General features: G+C 48.7%; 1 protein-coding gene across 1 annotated transcript in view; it reads right to left on the reverse strand.

The window, feature by feature from the left end:
• The window catches only part of LOC146866934 (lysine-specific demethylase 5B-like), a 455,791-nt gene that overhangs the window by 333,849 nt on the left and 101,277 nt on the right, over nt 1-20,665 (reverse strand). Inside the window, exon 4 of the mRNA XM_085603266.1 lies at nt 11,431-11,786. Within this exon, the coding sequence (XP_085459392.1) occupies nt 11,431-11,504 (74 nt within the window). The 5' untranslated portion in view covers nt 11,505-11,786. The remainder of the gene's footprint in view (nt 1-11,430; nt 11,787-20,665) is intronic.

Consider the following 20,665-nt stretch of genomic DNA (forward strand, 5'->3'; position numbering starts at 1 on the left):
TCTTCGACCTGAACGATGCACAGGCCTCGCAGTTTGTCTTCGTGCTCCGGAGAGAGGCAGAGATTACAAACCTCATGCAAGTCCGTGTGTGGGAACTTAGCACCACACCCGGGGCATTTTTTTAAAGGAGTCCTTTCCATTGACAGCAGGCGTGGTTGGCGCGGATAGGCCCAACGGCCCGTGTTCAAGATCGAGGTGTTTGTTTTTAAAGATGCGCGGCGAAAGGGAAATGCGATCGAGACAATACTGTCGAGTGGAGAGGGATTGCGCGTCAAATGGGGGTTCGAAACCGACCCGGAGCGCATTAAGTTACATCCCAATCCTTTGGCAGAAAAAAACATTCTGGAGATGGAGTCGATGCCCATGCGCACTATTGTCCTAAGGAGGAGTCACGTACCTCGTGACTACAAAGACTTCTTCCAAGACAAACACAAACTGCAAACATCCGAGCCCAACACCAGATGGCGATCTATGAGCAAGTATACTATCTACAGCTCATATGCCTCGAACACCACGATAAACCGCCTAAAAAAACCAAAATAATTCCTTTAACTGAGGAGGTGGTTTACCATCCAAGGCTGCTGACTTTGGAGCAGGAGAACAGGGTTCGAGCCTTGATGTAGGCAGTAATTATTATCTCCTGCTCAGTTCTCTTTATTAAAAATAAATAAACAGCATCTCGGAGAAATGCAAGCAGCCATCAGTAGCGCTGAAGTTCCTTCTCGGAGAAATACGAGTGCAAAGTGTCTTACGAAGCAGCAGCCATTGCTGTCCTGTAAGTGCCGTGTACAATAATAAAGTAAGTAGTTCTCTGGATTGCTAATGAAAGCTCCAGAGTTAGGGCACTAGTAAAAGAGCCAGTCCTCATGGGAGGTAACAACAGGAGACAGGGTGGTACTCGGGAGGGACTAACAAGCATAATAACAAAAGGGAAGCCAGCGTTTGCCAAAGACAATGCCACCAGCAAATTAAAAATATGGGCGGGGCTTCCACTCCACTTCTGAAACATACCCTACTACGGCATGCCTCGCAGAGCGAGCAGCGCATGCGCTGAAACGCTAGGCTCGACCTAAAAAGGGTACAAGGCACACCAGAATGCTACGAGTAACATCCACTCCAGGGATGAAGCAGAAAAAAGGCAGCAAGGTCGATGGCACAGGACCAAGGTAACCCTGGGGGCAGTGGCGGAATATGAACCAATGCAATAGAGTTATAGCCTAACACAGAACTTGAAAGAACATTGGCAGAAAACCTTGCCAATGCCTAGTAAACACAGAACAAGAAGTGCCAATGCACTAATAAAGGTCTTAGGCCAGAACTAAAAATCTATCCAGTCCAAGGATCTTGTCACTCGTTCCATTACCTCTTATATGGGAAGAAGGATGCAACTAAATGGAAGAAATGCCCCATGGATATAGGAGCTACCCCTAGTGTACACTGGAACTCACATGCACTTCTTGTTCAGAGACAGATAAACTGAAGTCCCTATAAGGGATACTAAGCATCAGAAGTAGATCCCAAAATGCCTATAAGGCATACCGAGGATGGCCCCCGTAGAACAGGGAACGAGCGCATCTGCACAACGCAAGCAAAATACCCTCTGTAGAACAAGTACTCAGGTAGAAAAACTACCTTCAGAAAGAACCTTTAAGAACAGGCACACAAAAGGTCACAAAATAACATCCACCTGAGATAACTGGACACTTCAACTGTCACCGACAGTATAAGAAGAATAAAAGTGCTTGCAGCAAGGAGGAACACCTCACCGGGTGTCACCCTGGAAAAGGAGGGCGGAGAGGTTTGAAAAGCAAAGTCAATGAGCTCCGTCCTGTGATTGCTCATATGTGAAAGAAAAAGGATCTTTCCCCAAACTAACGCACCACAAGAGTACTAGGATAACAGACAGCAGAGTTAAGAATCTGCTCCAACCGGACTATCTCAAAATAACTGCATAGCAGAGTCGGCATGTGCACCAAATACACATGCACATCAACAGGTAAATAAATTAAGGTGGCTTGAACCGCCTCCGAAAACCCAGGTGTGTGCAACAAGGTATTCCAACGTAGATCTCCTGAAGAGTTCATAGCTCAACCTCCAGAATCAGTGGTATCCATACCACAGCAAATGATCAGTTTAGCGGCTTGTTGCCCATCCCGTACTAACTGAAGAAGATTGTTCTGGGTCTCTTCTAGAAGGAAGGGCAGCAGGCGTTCCAATGAGTCCCACAATATATGGGAGAAGAGTCCGTGGACACAAGTAGTATTGAGGGTCCGCAGTGCAGAACTGGTGAAGGAGAAAATATGCCTGCCACAAGTGTCTAGACTTCTGGCCACTTTCTAGTGGGACAGCAGGGGGTAAACAAATATCAACATTTTGGGCAGCCAAAGCAGGCTGTACCCCAAAACTATGAGGAGGTGGATGTCCGAGGAGACATGTCGGGTCACCAGGGGCCGGACAGTGTCTGTGGGAAATAAAGCGATCCACAAGGGTCCCTGTTTCAGCCCAAGCCCTCAACAGAATATCAAAAAGAGCCTCACTATGAGGAAGCATCAGCTCTACTCCCGATTGGCCTTGATGCAGGACGCCAAGTAATGGATCTGTCGTCAATTCCACAGAAGGAAGCGCCACATCCAAAATGACAGAACTCGTCTGAGCATATCCCCCAGAGAGGAGAAGACTCCAAGCCGTTAGCTTCACCCAACCCAACCCAAACCACCAGCTAGACTCCATAAGAGGTTGAACCGTGTCAGAGATGGGATGGTGAAACTCTAAACCCTCTCCATAACTGTGTTCCTCAGAAGGAAAAACAGGAGGGAGGACTACAGAGAGCCGAGGAAAAGAGTGACACAGGTGGCTCCACCGGCGCCGCATCAGACACAGTCTGGCGCCGAAGAGCAAATGCGTCTGAGTCGGAGAGGGGTAGTGGTGGAGCAGTAAGGGCGCTGTCATCAGTAGATCAGAACCTGACACCGTCGTCTGAGCCAGGCCACGAAGGTGGTAACCCCCAAGGGTTGTGCACAGGCGTCTAAGCCGATTTGGAATCTGAACTGAAGCAGACGACGAACGCGCCGGTGTGTACAAAGGCACAGCATTGTGCATCACCTTAGGGTCCAAGGACGCTCCAAGGGAAGGTGAAGACCCAAAAGGCTTTATGTGGCGAAGTCAGGAACCTCTGCAACTTCAAACGCCTGCGTCGAGATTTACCTTGGGACGCCGATGGATAAGGACGCCCACAGGAACGGCTTCTGGATCGGACCCGCAGGCGGTTTGTGGAGCGCGAGGGGGACAGAGGTCGAGGGGAAATCTTGGAAGACTGACATTCACACCGCTAGGAGCTTCCCTCGATGTTCCCTTAGTGCCTTTGGATGAAGTTGACGACAAGAGTCGCACTCCTCTGAGTCAGAGTACTCCCCCAGGAAACATATACAAAGTGAGGATCCGTGGCAGATATCTGTGCTACAAGGCCTGAACCCCGAGGTCATGAAAAGTTGTTTAAAGGCACACTGTTTAATTTGAAGAAACAGTCTAGGTAGGCCAAAAAAAGACCTGAGGAACCACTGATCGGATCCGCGTTTTAAGCGCGGAAAAGAAAAAACTGACGTCAGGGAAGGGCTTATATCGAGTCAGTCGACGTCACATCCAGGGAACGCAGTCGCTAGACACCCGCTACTGACGCACAGCAGTACTACTGTAAAAATTACCAGAACCAGTCTGGCGCCTGGGGAGAATTAGAAGAGAAGGAATCTGCGGCTAGATGTCTTGATCAGATATGAGATCCGCAAACCATTTAGCTTGAGTTAGAAGGTTTGACAATTTTACCTTAAGCACCCTTTTGTAGGAAGCTGGCTCTCTATATACTAAACCAAAGTTAGGTATAGTGTGCATAGCGTCCAGTGGAACCCAAAAGGTAGGCAGAAGTAGATAGCACCTCACTCTATTTGTGGTAGTGTGGTCGAGCAGTAAGGCTTTATCAGAGGCATATTCGTACACAGTGTAGTATACCTGGATACTACACTGGGACATTTCCTGTAAACAGGTAAGTAAAATCCTTTTGGTTAGTTAGTACAATTTAAAAGAGTTTCTTTAGGTTTTCCAACTCCACACTTAGAAACGTTCATAGAAAAAAAGTCAATGTTATCCTAAGGAGGAAAATAGTGTTATCGGTTTAAAGGTCAGTACTTTGTTGTGGTGGTTGGTGCTCTGGGTTTAACCTCAGGGATCCCCCAGGGTCAAGGATGCACTCTTGTTACACCCTCAGCGGCACTAGAGTGGCCGGGTGCAGACTGCTGAGGCCCACTGTTATCAAATGGGGGATAAAGGGCCTCCGATTGGTGGCTGCTGACGAGCAGGCCACTAGGTTGTGGGAGTAAAGCTCCTTGACTTAAGCTCAGGATAAATGGGGGTTTAGGCCAGCACAAAAAATGCACCCTCAGGGGCAGAGGGGCAGCCGGGTGCAGAGTGCTGTTTTGGCGTCGGGTGCCCTCTAGCTTTCAATGGAGGGTCTCCAGTTTGCAAAAGCACTGCAGGCTCGGGGACGAGTTCTTCTGGGTGCGACCACCACTTGGAGAGGTAAGTTGGGATCTTGGGGGTTGGTTAGGTACCGTCGGTTGGGCCACCCAAGGCCGTGGGGCATCGGGTGCAGGGGTGCCTTTTAGGGTCGGATCTTCTTACCAGCTGCTGGTCGCGGTTGGGGGGACCTTCCGGTTTGAGGCTGCAGGTGTCAGGATCGCCAGGGAGACCTCCTCTTGGTGTTGGGCCACTCTTACTCGGGCCGTGGGTGTAGGGTGCAGAGTGGTGCACACTCGCGGATGCTTGCGGAGCTGGAGACTGGTGTTTGAACAAATCCGGTGTTCACGGGAGACAGAATCTTTGGAATTGAAGGCAGGCAGGTCCTCCGGGTTTCTAGAGATTGCTGGCTGCAGGACACACCGGTATTTCGCTGGAGCAGGTTTGAGGTGTGGACAGGCCGGTAGGGCTGGGGCCAAGTCAGTGGGCGGCCTCCTCTTGTTCGCAACGGCTGTTCGGTCCTGCTCTTTTTCTTTTTGCAGGTTCTTGTCTGAGGAAGCAAGTTTCAGGGGTGCCCCTAAACACTAGATTTAGGGGCATTACAGGTAGGTAAAGGGCAGGGACCAATGGGTCCCTTCCCTGGGGTGGGTGCACCCCCAATTGTGCCAACCTCCAGTGGGAGGGGGGCATAAGCATTTCCCTGGTTGGCTGGGTCCCCCCCATCTGCAAGATGGCGGGGACTGAGAGTTGTGCTTCACCTCGCCTCCCCCACCTGTTGGATGGAGTTGGCAGAGGTGGGCACACCTTCTGGGCTGGCTAGTTTTTACCACCTGTCTTCCCGCCGAAAAGGAGGGGAGACAGGAAGGGGGCCTGCTCCTGCTAGCAGGAGAGGCTGGGGGTCGCATTACAAAGGCTGCCAGGCCTTTGAAGCTCCCCTGCCACAGATGGCTCTTCCTGGACTGGGAAAGGTGTGAACACCTCCGTCCAGGACAGGCTTTGTTTCTGGACTCAGGGAGCGAAGGCTCCCACCCTAGGGGTCAAGAAACATGTCTCGTGGTGGCAGGCTGGTGTGTACTAGTCAGGGAACCCACCAGAGACAGGATGTTTTTCAGGGGGCATCTCTAAGATGTCCTCTGTGTGCATTTTTCATTAAATCCCACACTGGCATCAGTGTGGGTTTAATGTGCTGAGAAGTTGGATACCAAACTTCTCAGTTTTCAGTGTAGCCATTGTGGTGCTGCGGAGTTCGTAATGACAAGCTTCCAGCACCATATACTCTTAATGGCAGCACTGCACTTACAATGTCTAAGAATGGACCTAGACACTGTAGGGGTACAGGGCTCATGCACCTGTACCCTCACCACTGGTACAGGGCACCAAGCTAGAGGGGGGACTTATCTATGCCAGGGCAGTGGGTTGTAGGCATGGCACACATGGCTGTGTGCCATGTCGACTCTGCGCTTTGTTCTGCACTAAAACACGCAGCCTGCAAAAGCAGTGTGTATGTGGAAAGGTACCGGGCCTCTAAGGGTGGCACATAAAGTGCTGCATCCCTTAGAGGCCTTCCCTGGTCACAGTGCTCTGGGTACCTGTGCTACCATTTACCAGGGGCTGACCTGTGGCCAGAGCTGCCAGTTGGGTTAGGTTTGGGGAAAGAACACAGGCCCTGGGAACCTGATTGGCAGGGACCCAGTGCATATCAAGTCAAAGTGTATCAGTAGTTGTGAGAAAGTGCCATCTTTCTTGCATGGTATTCCCCCGCTTTTTGCTGAATTGCTGTATGTACTTTGACTGAGTGTGCCCTGGGCTCCTGCCAATCAGGTGCCCAGGGCCTATGTTCCTTCCCTAAAATCTATGCTGAAACCTAAAACCCAATTTGGCAAACCCTGGCCACTTATCACACCCTGGTAAATGGTACCCTAGGTACCCAGGGCCTTGTGACCAGGGAAGGCCCCTAAGGGCTGCAGCACTTATTCTGCCACCCTTAGAGACCCTGTACCCTAACACAACCACACTGCCCTCGCAGGCTGAGTGTCTGGGTACAAGGCAAAACAAAGAGTCAACATGGCACACATCCCTGTGTGTGCCATGCCCACAACCTACACTGCCCTGGCATACATCAGCCACCACTCTAGCTGGGTGCCCTATGCCAGTGGTGTGGGCACAGGAGCATGAGTCCTGTGCCCCTACAGTACCCAGGTCCATTCCTGGGCACTGTAAGTGCAGTGCTGCCATTTAAGAGTATATGGTGCTGAGAGCTTCACAGCACCATAATGGTAACACTGAAGACTGAAGTTTGGTATCAAACTTCTCAGCACATTAAACCTGCACTGATGCCAGTGTGGGATTTAATGTACAAAGCACTACATAGAGATGCCCTCTGAGACCTAACCTACAATCCGGTCTGGGAGGCTGCCTAGGCTGCCACACAGCCCCCCGCTCTCCTGGGCCTGCAACAATGCACATCCTGGGCAAGGTGCTAGGTCTCCTCCCCCAGGATGGGCAGGGGGAAGCTTCAAAGGCATGCTGCCTCTGTGAGCTTCTCCAGGCCACTTGCTGTACCCAGCAAACTGGCCCCCATCGGTTCTGACCCCCACTCTGGCGGGAAGACTGGCCGGAAACCCCAAGTAAGGACAGGGGATGTGCCAACCTGCCAACCCCACCCTTCAGGTGGGGGAGGCGAGGTGAAGCAGATCTCCGGGCGCTCGCCATCTTGAATATTGGAGGCCCTGCCCAATCAGGACTAGGCTACTGCCCCCCTCCCACAGGAGAGTGGCAGGATAGGGGGTGTACCCACCCCAGGGCAGGGATCCACTGGTCCCTGACCTTTACCTACCTGTAATGCCCCTAAATCTATTATTTAGAGGCAACCTGAACCTTCCTTCTCCAGATTCCAGATTCCGAAAAAGCAAAGAAGAGCAAGAAGAAAGAAGACCTGCCGTGCAGCTGCTAAGAAGAGGAAGACACCAACTGCTTTGGCCCCAGCCCTACCGGCCTGTCGACCCTCGAACCTGCTAAATCCCGGCACCTCTTGTGGCCAGCAACCTCACAAACCCCGGAGGACCTGGCTAACTTGTAACTGTGAGCAACTGGGACTCCCATGAGCAGTGGCTCTGCTCAAAGCAAGTTTCTAACCCCTGGCATCAGCTCCGAACCGCGTCCCCCCAGCGACTGTGACCCTGAATCTGGCACCCAAGCACTCACCTCGATGCTCCTGACGACGACTGCAGTCTCAGAACCAGGGACCCCCCCAACCGCGATCAACAGAGGGTAAGATTTCCCGACACCAAAAGGCACCCCTGCACCCTGCGGCCCCTTGTGCCCGACTCCTGGGTACTTACCTATCCTCCAACTACTCAACTTACCTCTCGAAGTGGTGGTGGCACCTGAAGAATCTTCGTCCCAGAGCTTGCAGCCTTTGTTCGTCCTGGAGCTTTCCCATTGAAATCCATTGAGCGCCCGAAGGCTCAAAAGCACCCTGCACCCAGCGGCCCGAGTGGCCCTGGCCGTGTAACTTCTACACCTACCTACTTCCCCATTTGCCCTGAGCAAGTGACCAGGAGCCCAGCTCCCACAGCCACCAACCAAGTCTCCCCTGCCTCCAATAGGATAACATTGGGCCTATCTCACTCTGCACCCGGCCGCCCCAGTGCCGCTGAGGGTGTAACAACTGTACCAACCTGACCCTAGGAGACCCCTGAGTCTGTGTCCAGAACCTTAACTCTGCCAGTCGAGTACTTACCCAAAAGCCGATAACCCAAATGTCTTCCATAGGGTAACATTGACTGGTTTCTTCTGAAATTTCTTCTGTGTGGAGTTTCTAAAACTTAAAATATTCCCCTAAAATCACCCGAGTAACGAAAACAGAAATACTCACCTGCTATTAGGAGAGATCCCAGTGCTGGATCTTGGTGTCGAGCACTGACCCTGAAAAGTACTCACAACCGTACTTACCACTAACCCAATTTTCTTCCATAGGAAATCACTGACTGTTTTTCTGTGAAATTTCTTCCAAGTGTCGATTTTTGAAAACTACAAATGCTCTTTAAAAATCGTACCCACTGTCAAAACGTAATTACTTACCTGTTTTAGATAGAGGTCCCAGTACTGAGCCTAGGAGCCCAGCCCTGGATTACAAAAGTAGCAAGAACATACTTTACCTGTAACTTGAATTTTCTCCCATAGGGAATCATTGACTGTTTTTCTATGAAATTTCTTCTAAGTTTCAACTTTCAAAATAGCAAAATATTGCCTAAAAATCACAACAGTAACTAAAACGAATTTACTCACTTGTTTCCAAGACCTGTCCCAGGACTGAATCTAGGATCCAGTCCTGGAGTTAGAAAAGTAATCCTGAAATTAATCTATTGCAAATAACTTAAAATTCACATTGAGCTCAATGTATTATTGTGTTTGAAATTGTGTTGCCTTTTGCAACAAACTAACTATTGCATTCAAAAGTCAATTGCCTCTTGAAAAGTATTTTACTAAAGCATCTCATTCTGAGAAAGTATATTTTGATACCTATTGTTGGTTCTAAAATAAAACCGTATATTTTTATATACAAACCATTGGCCTAGAGTTCAGTTCTTGAGTGTGTAAGACCATTTACTGACTGAGTGTGTACAACAAATGCTTTACACTGTCCTCTGATACTGCCTTACTGCTCGACCAAGCTACCACTTTAGAGAGTAAGGTTATATCGAACTTTAGCCTCTGCCAAACCTCTGGGGGCTGTGGACTCTGTACACACTGTACCTATTTGGGAACAGTATATAAAGAGCCACTTTCCTACAGTTATACATTAAGAATGTTCCATACATGTATACATTAAGAATGTTTAATCAATTATTTGTGAATTTAATGTATTTATTGATTTGACAATGTAGTTCTATCTTCCATTTTCTTCCTTTTGGGTCATATGCATGTTTTCCATTTATTTACATTAATTCTGTCAATGGTTTCCCTAAGGAAAGGGGATATGTTGTGAGTTAACGATTGCATTCCTTTTCCTTAGCTACACCTTCCCTACTGCTCACCCAGGATGAGTGCTGAATGCTTGGTGAGGTCATAAAATGCATGGGTGCCTGGTGATGTGCTGAGTGCCAGTTGGAGTGTGCAGGCTGAGCAGCAAGGAGGCTGCTCCTGGTGGGGCTATTATCGACTTACCTGGAACATACCTTGTAACTAAGCTTAAATAAACCATCTATAGAATATACACCTCAGCTAACGGACTTCTGATTATGATTACCACACACACCTTTTGGGACTCCCTGAACTCTGTGCACACTATACCTCCTACTGGTATAGTATATTGAGAGTCAGCTTCCTACAAGATGGAAGGCTGGTGCAGACCAGTCAGACACACACTAGTGGTTTGGCAGTCTTTAAGAAAACTCCTCTGAGGTGCCCTCTGAGTGCATTTATCAATGAATCCAACACTGGCATCAGTGTAGGCTCATTAATCTGTAATGTTTGTTACCAAACATCCTGGAATTCGGAAAAGTCATCATGGAGCTGTGGCATTCGTAGTGACAAGCTCCTAGCCCATGTACTCAGGATGGCTTCACTGTGCAATTAGGTCTAAGAATGGACTTAAGACACTGTAGGGGGGGAGTATCTGCTCATGCCGTTGCCCTCACATGAATTATAGTGCACCCTCCCTTAGGGCTGTAAGGCATGCTGTAGGGGTGACTTACGTATGCCTGTTGCAGTGAAGGTAGGCCTGACACACAGATGTGTGCCGGGTCGACTCTTAACTTTATCTGCACCAAAACACGCAGGCTGCAGTGGCAGTATGCTTGTGTTTTGTGAGGGGTCTCTTAGGATGGCACAATACATGCTGCAGCCCTTAGAGACCCTCATTGGTCACAATGCCCTTGGTACCACAGGTACCTTTTACAAGGGACTTATGTGGGCCAGAGGTGCAACAATCGTGGAAACAATGGTACAGTTTTGGGAAAGAACACAGCACTGGGAACCTGCTTAGCAGGAACCCAGTGCACATTCAGTCAAATATGCATCAGTCAGGGAAAAGCGCGGGTTAACCGTGCCAAAAGGGCCACTTTCCTACACTGGCTCTTCACCATCTTTTTCAAACTTGCTTCAGGAGGTTTTTGAGGATGCCTCCTTTCTCCTCCCATTGTGTCCTATGATAGAGGGCGAGAATTGCAACTGAGTTGGCTACTAGCCAGTGGGGAGCCACTCCTACTGCCACCCGAAGCTGGAAAAACTACCCAACATCGAGTCAGTGCTCATGTTACTCGAAGAGGAGGAGTCACACCACACCTTGTGACTTGAGAGAAAGTAACTTGCAAACGTACGAGCCACACAATAGATGGCAAAGGTACGGTAAGCATGTGCATCCACAGCGATACATGCAGGGAGTGTGTGTGTGTAGTTTATTTTCAGGTGTCCCCACACATAAGCAGGACTATTCTACTTTAATGTTTATCAGTGAGAATGAATCCTACAATGCCGATGTTTTAGTTAGAGAAACTTAGAGGTCATTTTGTCTCCAATTTAAAAGAAATTTCCTGGCTTTTGCAAAATTCCAATTACATCTTGAAACATAACAACATCTTTTCAGTGGTAAAGATGATCAAACTACGCACATAACCAGCTCAAAACCAAGCCCCCACCACATGAACATGTTGTTCCAGTGTACAAAAAGAGGGTACAAACTGTTTTCTGTGGAGAGGTGCATTTAAGAAATCTTGCAGGGGCTAATGCAGATTAGAGGCCCATACCCAGTGCTTAGGCTTATCAGAAATTCATTTTGAGCACGAGAGACCATGGCGATGCAGACAAGGTCAGCATATGGGGTGATACAATATTTCTCCCACTATTAGCACAGTCACATTCAACATTTGAGAGCATTGGGTACTATATATATTGACACTGACAGCAGTCAGAATTGTTTACCTGGCCTTGATGAGGCTTCGGGCCTTATCATCCCAGTGTTCAGATACTGTCAGCAGTTCTTGCAACCTCGCCATTGCTTTCTCCACTGTAACATGAGGAGCCAAACCAACTCCTAAGTCTATGAGTCGTCATATATCATCCAAGGTCAGGGTGTTCGAATTGCTGCATGCCTGATTTACATTTTGTAACCATCGAACCTGCTCGAGCCTCTCGCGCAACTCCCCGATCTGCGGAAGTTCTATATCAAACTCAAAGCTGACATCCAGTAGTTCTTGTAGCTCAGAGACATTGGGCTTCTCCTCAGAGAGGAGTCTTTGGCTCTGTTGTAGGAAATATTCAACTCTGGTCAGATGTTCCTAAAATCAAGAAATGAATTTAGTAAGTGCAGATACGGTGTACATTGATAGGATCAAGAAAAAAAATACTACAAAGGAAATAATGGACTGATTATGAATCTTATATTTTTTTATCTTTTAAAACAAAAGGTTGCTTTTCTGCAAAAATTAAGTTTCAGTGTAGAAATTAATCAGTCAAAGCTTTACAGTTTTCCTTGATACAATTGAACAATTAACTTTTTTTGAGAACCCTGGGAGTCACCAGCACCACAAGGCCAATGGCACTGGATATCATACAAACTTGCATTATGGGAGATGTGATTACTTCAAGTCTATAAAATATAGACAATTTTCATATCCCAGGAGAATCACATTCAATCAACAAAAGAGTGATATGCTGCAGATCTGTAGGGTGCAGTAGATTATGTCTGCAGCAATGTTTATATGCAACAGCAAAATAAGCCATAGTATAAATGTCACTTGCAATTTTAAGTTTCAAAATAGAACATTTTTATTGACTTGTGAATAGGCATGCCAGAGTGCGATCCTGGAACATAAACCAGCATTTTGAAATAAAAAATGTTGAGCTCTGAACCTTGCTCCTGAAAGCAAAAGTGGAAAAACAAATCTGAAGTTGGCATTTATGCATTGGGGAAAATTTTGGGCTTACCTTCGACATGTTAGGGGGCTGGCTCTGCACACCACTGGTTGACACTCAAAAGAAAAGAAAATGAGAATAGCGAACAACTCCAAACACAGCCACTGGATGGTGGAATAATGTGCACCTGATGGACTGAAGACACCTGTAAGTAATGTTTGCTTTAACTAACGCTCGCGAGGCATGTCTGTTTGATTAGTGTGTCTGCAAGAATTTCCCTCTCCAGGCAAGTGATGTGCTGTATGCACAATATTTATGAGCTATGACGTCCATTTATGTAGAGCCATTCTGGACCTGCAGAAAAGGATCAATTGTGACTGATCATAGAGGACAGGTCTTCTTACCTTTCCTCTTGGAAGGTTGGGCCATACTTTCAGGGTCCAACACTTTTTTCACCCTGCTTTCGGCTCTGTGCTCTCTAGTCTTGACACACAATCTCAGTGATGTCCAGCACTGCTGCATGGGTTTTAAGTTCTACCTCAGCCCATGCTGAGGTTTCCAGGTCATTACCAAGCAGACATGCAGCTAGAAGCTTTGGAGAGACCACTACCTGTTTCGGGCCAGTAACCAGCCTCCAGTCTAATGTCACCATAGCCACGGCATGGTTAGCAATAACACTGTCAGCATTGGTGACTAGCTAAGTTTCCCATTCAGGTATTGCTCTGGGGAAACCAGTATATCTCTCATCATAGTGACACTGGCACCTGTATCCCCCAGTGCTTCTATTCTATTCCCATTGATCCAAGGGCATTGCAAATCATTCTTTAAGTTGGGTGGCCATACAGCTAAAGTGTCACACTCAACTTCCCCCTCTGTGACTAGAACTGCTTCAGTGTGCAAACAGATTTGATCGAGGCACACTGCTGATCCCATCTGGAGAATGGCTACACCAGCAGTAGCTGTAGGTGGAGTAGGGGGTGTCTTGTTAGGACAAGTAGCATCTCCAGTTAAGTGTCCTAACTTCTTACAGTTGTTACACCAGGTCTTTAAGGGATCAAAGTTCTTTCCCCTGTACCTATTGTTGGACTTGGAAGAGATTTAGGTCCCACTCCCCTGTACAGATTTTTGGGGCCCTTTTGAAGACTCAGGATTTGTATCTGGGGGATTCTCACCACCTTTCCCCTGGGGAGGTTTTGTAACCCCTTTCTTTTGGTCACCCCCAGTGGCTGTTTTTGGCACCCTTGTCTTGACCTAGTGGTCTGCCTTCTTTCGCAATTCTTGGGGAGAAATTAGACCTAGGTCTACCAAAAGCTTATGTAACTTTTGCTTAGTACAATTACTTAAAATTTGTTCTTTCATAAACAAATTGTAAAGTCCATTGAAATCATGCACATTATGTCCAGTTAACTAACCACCTAGTCTTTTAACTGAGTAGTCAACAAAGTCAATCCAGGATTGGTTGTGGGGTGTGTGGGTCCCTCTGAATCTAGTTCTGTATTCCTCAGTTGTGAGTCCAAAGCCCTCAATCAGCGTTCTCTTCATGAGGTCATAAGACCCAGCAACTGCCCCTGTAAGGGTCAGGACACTGTCACTGCTGTTACTAGAAAACAGTTCTCAAAGGAGTGCCCCCCCCCCGTGTGACTTCTTCACTTTTCTCATTTCACAGGTCCTCTCAAAAGCTGTGAACCATTTTGTGATATCATCACTCTCTTCATATTTAGGGACAATCTCTTTGGGGATTTTACTATCATAAGATTGCTCTTCATCCTTATTTAGTAAATTGCTGCCATCATTGATGGGAGCTAAGCCCATCTCGGCTCTCTGTTTCTCTAGAGCCAGGAGTCTGGTCTCTAGATCCACTCTTTTGGTCAACCTTGCTAAAAGGTTGTCCTCATTGAGGCTGCCCTCAAAGTCCTCAGCAGCACCTGATCCACCTCTGTGGGCTCTAGGTGCTGAGGGGTTTATTTTTGGAGTCAGGGCCACTGGGGCCCTTCTCTCCCTATGAACTGGGGGAGGTTGGTAGTTATCCTCATATCCTCCCTCTACTTCTTCATTGTGTGAGAAAGTGCCATCTTTCTTGCATGGTATGCCCCCACTGTTTGCTGAATTGCTGATGTACTTTGACTGAGTGTGCCCTGGGCTCCTGCTAATCAGGTACCCAGGGCCTGTGTTCCTTCCCTAAAACTGCATGAAGCCTAAACCCAATAGGGTCTCTGGCCACATGTCAGCCCCTGGTAAATGCTACCCAGGGCCTTGTGACCAGAGAAGGCCCCTAAGGGCTGCAGCACTTATTGTGCCACCCTTAGAGGCCCTGTACCCTGACACACACACACACACACTGCCTTTGCAGGCTGAGTGTCTTGGTGCAGAACAAAACAGAGAGTCGACATGGCACACATCCCTGTGTGCCATGCTCACAACACACACTGCCCTGGCATACCTCAGTCACCCCTCTAGCTGGGTGCCCTATGCCAGTGGTGTGGGAACAGGTGCACACACCCTGTACCCCTACAGTACCCAGGTCCATTCCTGGGCACTGTAAGTGCAGTGCTGCCATTTAAGAGTATATGGTGCTGGGAGGTCGTCAACACGAACTCCACAGCACCATGATGTCTACACTGAAGACTGAGAAGTTTGGTATCAAACTTCTCAGCACATTAAACCCCCACTGATGCCAGTGTGGGATTTAATGTAAGATGCACAACAGTTAGGTTCAGGGGGCAGAGTTGCCCCTGAACCTAACCTACAATCCACGTCCTTTCTGAGAGGCTGCCTAGGCTGCCACTCAGCAGACATGTTGCTGGACCCCAGGGTAGAGAGCCATCCTCTCTCCTGGGCCTACAACAATGCACCTCATGGGCGAGGTCTCCTCCCCCAGGATGGGCAGGGGAAGCTTCAAAGGCATGCCGCCTTTGTGAGCTTCTCCAGGCCACTTGCTGTACCCCGCAACTGGCCCCCACCGGTTCCGACCCCCACCGTGGCGGGAAGACTGGTGGGAAACCCCAAGGGAGGAAAGGGGGTGAGCCTCTGTCAACCCCACGCCTCAGGTGGGGGAGGCGAGGTGAAGCATATCTCCGGGCTCTCACCATCTTGAAGATGGGGAGCCCTGCCCAATCAGGACTAGGCTACTGCACCCCTCCCACAGGAGAGTGGCAGGATAGGGGGTGAACCCAACCCAGGGAAGGGACTGTGAGAAAGTGCCATCTTTTTTGCATGGTATGCCCCCACGTTTTGCTGAATTGCTGAATGTACTTTGACTGAGTGTGCCCTGGACTCCTGCCAATCAGGTGCCCAGGGCCTATGTTCCTTCCCTAAAAACCTCAAACCCAAATTGGCAAACCCTCGCCACATGTCAGCCCCTGGTAAAGGGTACCCTAGGTACCCAGGATCTTGTGACCAGGGAAGGCCTCTAAGGGCTGCAGCACTAATTGTGCCACCCTTAGAGACCCTGTACCCTAACACACACACACACACACACACAAACACACACACACACACACACACTGCCCTTGCAGGCTGAGTGTCTGGGTACAAGACGAGACAAAAATTCGACATGGCACACATTCCTGTGTGCCATGCCCACCACCTACACTGCTCTGGCATACATCCGCCACCCCTCTAGCTGGGTGCCCTATGCCAGTGGTGTGGGCACAGGAGCATGAGCCCTGTGCCTCTACAGTACCCAGGTCCATTCCTGGGCACTGTAAGTGCAGTACTGCCATTTAAGAGTACATGGTGCTGAGAGCTCGTCAAACACGAACTCCCCAGCACCATAATGGCAACACTGAAGACTGAGAAGTTTGGTATCAAACCTCTCAGCACATTAAACCCGCACTGATGCCAGTGTGGGATTTAATGCACAAAACACCACAGAGGGCATCTTAGAGATGCCCCTGAAACCTAACCTACAATCCACGTCTGGTCTGGGAGGCTGCCTAGGCTGCCACACAGCAGATAGGTTGCTGGATCCCTGGGTAGGAGAGCCCCCGCTCTCCTTGGCCTGCAACAATGCACATCCTGGGCGAGGTGCTAGGTCTAATCCCCCAGGATGGACAGGGGGAAGCTTCAAAGGCATGCCGCCTCTGTGAGCTTCCCCAGGCCACTTGCTGTACCCAGCAAACTGGCCCCCACCGGTTTTCACCCCCACTCTGGCAGGAAGACTGGCCGGAAACCCCAAATAAGGACAGCGGATGTGCCAGCCTGCCAACCTCACCCCTCGGGTGGGGGAGGCGAGGTGAAGCACATCTCCGGGCACTCGCCATCTTAAAGATGGGAGGCCCTGCCCAATCAGGACTAGGCTACTGCCCCCCTCCCACAGGAGAGTGGCAGGATAGGGGGTGTACCCACCCCATGGCAGGGACCCATTGGTCCCTGCCCTTTACCTACATGTAACGCCCCTAAATCTAGTATTTAAGGGCACCCTGAACCTTCCTTCCTCAGATTCCAGATTACGAAAAACTAAGAAGAGCAAGAAGAAAGAAGACATGCCGTGCAGCTGCTAAGAAGAGGAAGACACCAACTGCTTTGGCCCCAGCACTACCGGCCTGTCCACCCTCGAACCTGCTCCTGCTACCTCCCGGCACCTCTTGTGGCCAGCAACCTCACAAATCCCGGAGGACCTGGCTACCTTTTGGCTCCAAGCACCTAGGACTCCCATGAGCAGAGGCTCTGCTCAAAACCAGCTCCTAACCCCTGGCATCATCCCGGGAACCGCGAACCCTGCACACTCTGCACCTGCCAAGCCTGGCCTGTGCCGGAGTGAACAAAGCCCCCGAGGATGTCCCCCCGGTGACTGTGACCCCGAATCCGGCACACAAGGATTCACCTCGACGTTCCTGACGACGAATGCAGCCTCAGAACCAGGGACTCCGCCAACCGCGATCAACAGAGAGTAAGATTTCCCGACACCAAAAGGCACCCCTGCACCCGGCGCCCTGCGGCCCCTTGTGCCCAGCCCTGGGTGCCTACCTAACCTACAGCTTCCCAACTTACCTCTCGAAGTGGTGGTGGCACCTGAAGAAACTTCGTCCCCAAGCTTGCTGCCTTTGTTCAACCAGGAGCTTTCCCATTGAAATCCATTGAGCGCCCGCAGGCTCAAAAGCACCCTGCACCCAGCCGCCCGAGTGGCCCTGGCAGTGTAACCTCTACACCTATCTACTTCCCCATTTGCCCTGAGCAAGTGACCAGGAGCCCAGCTCCCACAGCCGCGTGGCCTACAAGTCAGCAACCACCAACCAAGGCCCCCCCTGCCTCCCATAGGATAACATTGGGCCTAACTCACTCTGCACCCGGCAGCCCCTGTGCCACTGAGGGTGTAACAACTGTACCTACCTGACCCTGGGAGACTACTGAGTCTGTGCCCAGAACCTTAACTCTGCCAGTCGAGTACTTACCCAAAAGACGATAACCCAATTTTCCTTCATAGGGTAACATTGACTGGTTTCTTCTGAAATTTCTTCTAAGTGTGGAGTTTCTAAAAAAATATTCACCTAAAATCAACCGAGTAATGAAAACGAAAATACTCACCTGCTATTAGGAGAGATCCCAGTGCTGGATCTTGGTGCCCAGTACTGACCCTGAAAAATATTCACAACCGTACTTACAATTAACCCAATTTTCTTCCATAGGAAATCATTGACTGTTTTTCTGTGAAATTTCTTCTAAGTGTCAATTTTTGCAAACTACAAATATTCTTTACAAATCGTACCAACTGTGTAAACGTAATTACTTACCTGTTTTAGATAGAGGTCCCAGTACTGGATTACAAAAGTAACGAGAACATACTTAACCTGCAACTTGAATTTTCTCCCATAGGGAATCATGGACTATTTTTCTATGAAATTTCTTCGAAGTGTCAACTTTTAAAATAGCAAAATATTGCCTAAAAATCACAACAGTAACTAAGACGAATTTTATCACTTGTTCTAAGAACTGTCTCAGGACTGAATCTAGGATCCAGTCCTGGAGTTACAAAAGTAATACTGAAAGTAATCTATTGCAAATAACTTAAAGCTTCCATTGAGCTCAATGCATTATTGTGTTTGAAATTGTGTTGCCTATTGCAAAAACCTGTAACCAGTATTTACAAAAGTCAATTGCATATTGCAAAAGTATTTACCTGAAGCATCTCATTCTGAGAAAGTATATTTTAATACCTATTGTTGGTTCTAAAACAAAATAACCATATATTTTTTATACAAACCATTGGCTTAAAGTTCAGTTCTTGAGTGCGTGAGACCATTTCCTGAGTGTGTGCAACAAATGCTTTACACTGTCCTCTGATAATGCCTTACTGCTCGACCAAGCTACCACTTTAGAGAGTAAGGTAATATCTAACTTTAGCCTCTGCCAAACCTCTGGGGACTGTGGACTCTGTACACACTGTACCTATTTGGGAACAGTATATACAGAGCCACTGTCTCACAGGGACCCATTGGTCCCTGCCCTTTACCTACCTCTAACGCCCCTAAATTTAGTATTTAGGGACACCCTGAACCTTCCTTCCTCAGATCCCGATTCCGAAACAAGCAAGAAGAACAAGAAACAAAAAGACCAGCCATGCAGCTGCTAACAAGAGGAAGGCACCAACTGATTTGGCCCCAGCCCCACAGACCTGTCGACCCTCGAACCTGCTCCTGCTAAGCCGCAGCATCTCCAGTGGTCAGCAACCTCAAAAAAACCAGAGGACCTGACTGCCTTGTGACTGTAAAAGACTGGGACTCCCACGAGCAGTGGTTCTGCTCTAAGCAAGTAACAGACCCCTGGCACCAGCCAGGAACCGCGACTCCTGCGCACTCTGCACCCGTCAAGCCTGGCCTGTGCCGGACTGGACAAAGACCCTGAGGACGTCCCCCCGGCGACTGTGACCCCGAATCCGACACCCAAGGACCCACCTCGATGCTCCCGATGACGCCTGCAGCCTCAGAACCAGGGACCTCCCCCAACCGCGATCAACAGAGGGTAAGATTTCCCGACATCAAAAGGAACCCCCTGCACCCGGCACCCTGCGGCCCCCTGTGACCGACTCTGGGTACCTACCTATCCTCCAACTACCCAACTTACCTCTCGAAGTGGTGTTGGCACCCGAAGAATCTTCGTCCCCAAGCTTGCAGTCTCTGTTCGTCCTTGAGCTTTCCCATTGAAATCCATTGAGCGCCCGAAGGCTCAAAAGCACCCTGCACCCAGCCGCCCGAGTGGCCCTGGCAGTGCAACTTCTACTCCTACCTACTTCCCCTTTTGCTCTGAGCAAGTGACCAGGAGCCCAGCTCCCACAGCCGCCTGGCCTGCTAGTCAGCAGCCACCAACCAAGGCCCCCCTGCCTCCCATAGGATACCATTGGGCCTAACTCACTCTGCACCCGGCCGCCCCAGTGCCGCTGAGGGTCTAACAACTGTACCAACCTGACCCTTGGAGACCCCTGAGTCTGTACCCAGAACCTTAACTCTGCCAGTCGAGTACTTACCCAAAAGCCGATAACTCACTTTTCTTCCATAGGGTAACATTGACTGGTTTCTTCTGAAATTTCTTTTAAGTGTGGAGTTTCTAAAACTTAAAATATTCACCTAAAATCAACCGGAAACGGAAATACTCACCTGCTATTAGGAGAGATTACAGTGCTGGATCCTGGTGCCCAGCACTGACCCTGAAAAGTACTCACGACCGTACTTACCACTAACTCAATTTTCTCCCATAGGAAACCATTGACTGTTTTTCTGTGAAATTTCTTCTAAGTGTCGATTTTTGCAAACTACAAATATTCTTTAAAAATCGTACCAAATGTGAAAACGTAATTACTTACCTGTTTTATATAGAGGTCCCAGTACTGAGCCTAGGAGCCCAGCCCTGGATTACAAAAGTAACGAGAATATACTTTACCCGTAACTTGAATTTTCTTCCATAGGGAACCATTGACTGTTTTTCTATGAAATTTCTTTTAAGTGTCGATTTTGCAAACTTATAAATATTCCTTAAAAATCGCCTGTGTAACTTAAACGTAGTTTCTCAAATGCTTACAGGTGTTACACTAGTGCTGGATCTAGGATCCAACACGGACCTAGAAAAAGTAACCATAACCCCACTTACCTGCTAAGTGAATTTCCTTCCATAAGATAACATTGGTAATTTGATTAGCAAAAGTTTCTAAGTGTCAACTTTTAAAATAGCAAAATATTGCTTAAAAATAACAACAGTAACTAAAACGAATTTACTCACTTGTTTCCAAGAACTGTCCCAGGACTGAATCTAGGATACAGTCCTGGAGTTAGAAAAGTAATCCTGAAAGTAATCACTTGGAAATAACTTA

This window comes from Triturus cristatus, chromosome 1_2 (assembly GCF_964204655.1).
Source record: "Triturus cristatus chromosome 1_2, aTriCri1.1, whole genome shotgun sequence".
Lineage (NCBI taxonomy): Eukaryota > Metazoa > Chordata > Amphibia > Caudata > Salamandridae > Triturus > Triturus cristatus.